A 6,593-nucleotide genomic window follows, 5' to 3' on the forward strand; every position below is an offset into this window, starting at 1 on the left:
TACACCACTAAATGTTTACTGGAGCATTAATGTGGGGCTCAGCAAACAAGTATTTTCTGATAATAATTGAATTAACAGAGACATGTCCACCTAGTGACTAAAATGGGTTTAGAATATTTGTGCTCCCCGGCAATTTTTTTGAAAGAGGAGCTGACAATTAAATAGTATCTGTTGGAGATAATGAGGATATGTCAGACCTAAGGAGTGAGGGAAGCATGAAATAGGATTAAACGAATTGTTCAGATGAAGGATGCAATGCAATACATTATGCTCAAATGGAGTCAAAGAAACTTTCAACACTTGTGGACCGAACTGTGTTAACCTTCTTAAGAGGGCAGTTTTATCTTAAATTGGTGAGATTATTTAAGAATCCAATAAAGAGGTTTTAATCTGTTTATAGCATCTGTAGTTTAGTATTTTTTAATATGTTATATCATACATAAACTGTAAGGGGATATTTATACAAACGCATTCATATTACTTGTTGGCTTTTGACTATAGATAAATGTGTGCTTGTGTAACAGTGTTCTGACTTTCGTTTTATTTATTCGCCTTTCCAAGCCTGTGTAGATTTGGCAGTTAAAGATGCTTTATTCTCACCCTGGATAAGTGGTAACTTGGCTTCATGAAAGAATTGATAAGTTTACCAATGATCCGCCCTAAATATTACATTGAAAGAGCTATTATGTCTCACGAAGAACAAGTAATACAAACATACTGAGTTTTTGGAGGAATGTTAATTAACAGTAAACTTTGAAAAACTTAAACTCTGTGTAGATTCAGGACTGAATGGTACTTATATTCAAATTTCTGCAGAAGATGGTTGTGGTGGATTGTGACCAAATGATGAAATAAGAAATTAATGACTGTTTCCTCAGGCAAAACCTCCTTTTTCTATGAACCTGAAGTAATTCAGGAAGCAGTGAGTTAAATAATTCTGTCCACTCATTTGCTAATATCCCATGCTATTTCTGAATACCAGGAAAGATACTCGATCTTAATGCTGGCACTGAGTTATTTAAGATTAGAGTGTATCCTGTGAAAAGCAAAAAATGAGCTTTAGTGAGTGAATCACAAGCAAGGTGTTCACACTCCCTTCCCTCCTGATACCTTCCACACTAGAAAGTCATACTGCACTGTTTATCTTTCTTAGGGTATTTAAAGAACGTGGGGTGAAATTTCCCGTATGCTGAGTAACTCTCAGGTGATACCAGGACTAAACCAGATTTTTTTCAGGTGTTCCACTAACAGCACCTAACATGTCTTTATACCTAACCTTTTTTATTCAGTGATAAGAAAAGCAGGAAGCTATAGCAGTGTGCATGAAATGACATGCATGTTTTAGCCATGTACATTTCAAGTAAAGACATGATCCACCATTTATGTGAAAAACATTGTGTCCTGCCACTTAGTTCTGTGGAATCTACACTGCTCCCAGTGAGGGGAGAGGATTCATATCTCAATTCCCTTCCTGCTCCATCAAAACAGCAGGGGCATGTGACAGAAATCACCTCACATGCTCCGCTATACGTCCCCAAGGCTGGAATTGTGCATGCATGAGGAGACTGGAGTAAAAGACAGGTCCTCAGCGTAAGAACAGGAACTGTCTTGATGATTGGATGTGGAGTCTTGTGGGCTAATGGCACATAGCTCAGAGGCTGGTCTAAACCACCAGCAGTAGGCACATTTGTACTAACTAGACCCTTACATAGGCCTTAACTGATCTCTGAAAGTCAAAGTGGCTAAAGTTGTCATGCACAAGGTTTGACTTCCCTTCCAAAATGATGGTTGTCATTGAGTGTGACTTTAATCCTCCACATCAGTATAATTACTCAATCTCTTAAAATGTTTTTATGTCCTTATCCTTCAGTGGTTTTCTGTGAGATTCTCAATGAATTCCACAGATGAATGAAAAAAAAAATTGTTTTTTTAACTGCTGTTGAATTTCTCACCTTTTTAATACAGTTACTGGCTATCTTCACTGGAAAATGTTTTGAAGCGCTTCAGCTACTTTCAGTCACTGTTAGTCTTGTAAGAGAACAGCACTAATGCTACCATTACCAATTCCTTTTTCATATAGAAAACTCTTCTGAGACACTGGTTTCTCTTGTTTCTATTCTCTCTGCCTTCCTTTAAGACTTGGACAGCTGGAATGAAGTTCCTTATTCCAATTTACTATCTCCCTTCATCAAACAGATAAATCAAAACACTTGGCAGCTTGAAATAGAACAGTGGAACAGAACTGGAAATGGGTTTGCTGTTACATGCAGGACTGGGGAGATTGCAAGGTGAGAAGAGTGGGGCTTGAGGGGTGAACCTTCATCCCCTTTTTCTACCTCTGCTTGAAGACTGTTGTTTTATTCCAGGGATGTGAGGTAGATAGCTGGGGAGCACTGTCTTGGACTGTCTCAGAAAGATGTCTGTTCGCGTGCCAGGCTGTTGATTTTTGTTGCCCCTTCCTTGAATCCCACTGTAAGCAACTATGTATATTAACACAGGCCCTGCCTTCATCCAGGTCAGAATCTGCTGGATTCCCAATCCAGCAGATGAGCTCACAGCCGAGGCACTGCACTGCAGTGCAAATGTATGGAGAAGGCTAAAGAGGTTAAAGGTGCTGCTGTAAAGGTGAAATGTAAAATTTATCAAAATACAAAGCAGGCAAGAAAATGTTTCCAATTTTTTCTTTTAATAATTTTATTTTCTATGTACAGTTTTTTACAACTAAGTTGACAGCTTCACAATTCAGTAATCTTCCTTGAAAAGATATTGCAAAGCTCTTATCTTCAGTTACATTTGTGTCTAAACAACCTGCTATGATGCCTCTGGGCCCCATGTCTTTCAGTTAGGGCAGTTAAGTGTTAATGGAATATCAAAAATTTATTTGTTACTGGTAGATGGGAAACAAAACTCTTGTGTGCAAATACTGAGTAATTTATCAACAAATCCTCTTCTTTTGACCTCTCTCTCTGCTGGTGACAATTGTAATTAACTATTGTCAGCAATTTAAAGAAACATTCAGAAACTTAGGCAAATTGAAGGTCCATCCCTGCAAGTTACTGAGTGCCTTGCCATTCTCAGTAACCTCAGTGGTTCTCAAGGCTGTTGCAGGAGCCAATCCAACATTAGTAGACATAGTATAGCTGAAAATACTAACACCAAAGAGAAGTAAAATCACTGATGTTTTAGCTTCTAGCAGCATTTCCCAGGAATGTAGTAAGGCTGTGTACCCATGCTATTGAATGGATTCACAGCATGAATGGCTTTTTCAGAGGTCTTCTCTTTTTTTCATGATAATCTGCCTGATTAATGATGCTACTTCTGGCTTGATACTTTCTATGGGCTCTTCAGGTCTCCAGAATTTTACAACTTTACCCTCAGGGCTGACAAGGTACTTCCAGAAATTCCATCGAGGCTCTTTCTTTGAAGAATCTGTAAGAATGGCATCAGATCATTTTAGTCACTTAGACTTGTAATTGTTTCATTACCCTGCAGTGATTCTTCAACTATTTATGTTGAAGCAGTCCCACCTTGTTCTTTGCTAGTAGTCTGGGCATGGATTTACTGCTTGGTGTTAATGATCTGAAAAGTGGGAAGTGAATGATGCTCTCCCCTTCTTGTGAAACTGTTTAAGAGTTCCTACTTTTACTATGCTCCGCTTCCTATGGAGGAGGGTATGAGGGCTGCATACTCATTTGGTGAACCCCTAGTTTTATGTCAGTTTAGGGGAAGTGAAATGGGAGCAGGAAGTTATACCAGTGATGGCTTAATTCAGCTCCTTTCATCCCATGAGGTAAAACCTTACAGGTACCTTTGCTATCATGAATATCTAGCAAGATAATTTCTGAGATCAAGGGGGTATCAGGAACCTATGTGGCTCTTAGAGGAGGCAGAGGTAGTTTCTTGACTCAGGCTTTGTCCTTGGAGAGTCCCAAGGTTTAGAGGAAAATATCTTTCTGACAGAAGAACTAGAATAAAACTCCTTATTTTCTAGTTAAAATGATGTGATAGAGAAGGGTTGTGTTCTAATTATCCTTTCTTTCATATATCAGTGTTTAGTATGCATCAAAGACCTGGCCAATGCTCAGGAAAATTCAGAGAGGCTTTTCAAATTGGCTTTGGGTCTCTGAGGTTGTCGTGGTTTAACCCCAGCCAGCAACTAAGTACCATGCAGCCGCTCACTCACTCCCCCCCCCCATCCAGCGGGATGGGGGAGAAAATCGGGAAAAGAAGTGAGATCAGAACGGTTTAATAGAACAGAAAAGAAGAAACTATTAATGATAACACTAATAAAGTGACAACAGTAGTAATAAAAGGATTGGAATGTACAAATGATGTGCAGGGCAATTGCTCATCATTTAGGGAGAATACCATGGTTAAAGGCAGCTTGATATATAAAAGAAAACAGTTACCTATTAGAAATTTAAAGGCAGGCTCTGCTTCTGATCCTAGGATCTTGATTTTGTGGAAAACAGGGAAGGTTACTCCATAGTTTCCTTTGGCAAAAGATTCTATTTCCTGGCTTGAACTAGGCTCTGATTCTCCGAACTGGTTGCAGGGAAAAGCCAGCACAGTGAAGTGGGAGGGGCCAAATTCTCTGTGTAGTTCTTGCAGTGCGATGTAGTTTTTGTCTGTGTGTTGGCAGTAACTGGCCACGTTTACAACTAAAGTTGCCTTCAGAGAAATAAAGTTATAATATTAAGAAAAAATCCCTAGAGATGGCATAGAGATTACAATTAGGTCTTAAGATGGCATCAGCTACTACCACAATCATTCCTTCCGGAACGCTAAATTTAATCCATCTAATCATAACTTCATCAAACAGCTAGGGATGATAGCAGCTTAAGATATTTACTTTCAGACAACCTGTTTTAAAAATCCAATAAATGGATAAGCTTCAACTTACAGTTTTGTTTAAATATAAGCATGTAAAAAAGCAGGTATTTACAACAGGCACTAAAACCATATTTACTAGATCAACTTCCAGAATTCAACACAACATGCTACCACTCTTAACTAATATTAAAATGCACCAATTGTATTGTTAGGCTATATTGATTTATAATAAAGAATAAGAAAAAACATTTTTCGTGATTCATTAGATCTAACACTTAATTCCTGGAGCAGGCCTAGATAAATTTCTCTCCAGCTTACTGTTTGAAGAACAGGAATTTAGCACAAATCTCTGCTGAAAATTCCCATAACCAAACTTTTTTTTCACCTACAAATGGACACCTGTTTTTCAGTAAAGATTGAAAACAAAGACTTAATGAAGTTGTAACTTACTTTCCCTCTGTACTTCTCCAAGGAAACGATCCTTCCTCGTGAATCCTTGACTTCAAAAGAATAAAAATCTTTGATTTTAGGTTTAAAAAATCTGAGTTGCAGCAGGCAGAGAATGGCAGTACACAAAACCATTGACAGAAAGACGACAAAGACCCTGGCTTTGGGCACTGAATATTTCAGAGGATAAGTAGTTGTGAGAGGCTCCATTTTCGAAATCTTTGGAGAGGAGCCTGGGCAGGCCTGGAATGTGAAGGAGGAGCTGAAATATGAAACTCGCAGCTCTGGCTGGAAAGAACAAGCTGCTCATTTTGTCTGTGTTGCTGGCTGTTTCATATCAGAGTACCTCTGGGGGGCTTCAGAGCTTTTGGGTAAAGCACAGAAATCTCTCTGGGGGAAAAAAGAAAAGAAAAGAAAAGAAACGCATAAAAAGTGCGTTCGCATCACCTAAGGATCTTGATTGCTCTGTTGAACTGACCTGTGTGGGATGCTCCAGTATTTGTCTGCACTGTCTTGAGAGCTGCGGGGGCCTCTTGTGGGTTTGTAGTGCACCTCTAGCACATTCCCCGCGTCCCTCAGCTGTCCCTGACAGAGTTGTTCAGCAGCAGGCATCTATGCTATCAGGCAGACCTGAGAAGCAGTTTGGGGCCTGGCTGCTGAGGTGGAAGGCAGGCAGTATGGCTGAAACCACCCTGTTTATTTAAAGCCTCAGTCCAGCCTCTCATCAGCTGCTGGGGGATCACAGGCAGCTTTCTCTATAAAACTCTGCGTGGGGCAGAGGAAAAACTCCCTGTTGATAGGCTGGCATAAAAGAAGATAATAAAATGGATTGGGGGGGGGGGGGGGCTGGTGATGGAAAATGAGTTGGTTTTTTTATTGCTGCTAGCTAACTGGCAACTAGCTATGCTGAGATGAGAAGATGGAAGGTCTGAACGAGAGAAGAATGAGTTAGCTGAGAATCTCAGGTATAAGCCAGGGAGCTCCAGCGGTGTTTTGCTGAGGCAATTTTGAAAGACGCTCTGAACTTTAGAGCCACACAAGTCTGGTGTCTTATCTGTCTTCATTTTATTGTTTTGTATTTAAAAAAAGTTTGCCTGTTGCTCCTGATTTCTGAAGGTACATCAACATGTAGTAGTTACAACTCAGTTATGGAAAAAAAAAAATTTTCTCTGTCTTTCTTCATGTCTTCCTTTGCTCTGTTCTTCCCTTTTTCTTTCTGTCCATTTGCTATTTCCTCCCTTCCTCTCAGCTTTCAGGATTTTGTTTTGTCCTCCTCACATTTCTCTTCTTGGGTTTTTCTAAGCTATTACTTG

At 39.6% G+C, this 6,593-nt stretch overlaps 2 protein-coding genes across 3 annotated transcripts in view; both read right to left on the bottom strand.

Moving 5' to 3' along the window:
- The window catches only part of LOC126036358 (granzyme A-like), a 53,012-nt gene that overhangs the window by 13,592 nt on the left and 32,827 nt on the right, over window positions 1-6,593 (bottom strand). The window lies entirely within an intron of this gene.
- GPX8 (glutathione peroxidase 8 (putative)) lies at window positions 2,687-5,513 on the bottom strand. 2 transcript variants are annotated; one of them, XM_049796027.1, is made up of 3 exons: window positions 5,284-5,513; window positions 4,410-4,671; window positions 2,687-3,429 (listed from the first exon to the last, which is right to left on the bottom strand). In XM_049796027.1, the coding sequence occupies exons 1-3, from the start codon at window positions 5,488-5,490 to the stop codon at window positions 3,266-3,268; spliced, it is 633 nt and encodes a 210-aa protein (XP_049651984.1). In that variant the 5' UTR covers window positions 5,491-5,513; the 3' UTR covers window positions 2,687-3,265. The 2 variants fall into 2 exon arrangements, with proteins under 2 accessions (XP_049651984.1, XP_049651985.1); XM_049796028.1 differs by lacking the exon at window positions 4,410-4,671.

Source organism: Accipiter gentilis, chromosome Z (genome assembly GCF_929443795.1).
Source record: "Accipiter gentilis chromosome Z, bAccGen1.1, whole genome shotgun sequence".
Lineage (NCBI taxonomy): Eukaryota > Metazoa > Chordata > Aves > Accipitriformes > Accipitridae > Astur > Astur gentilis.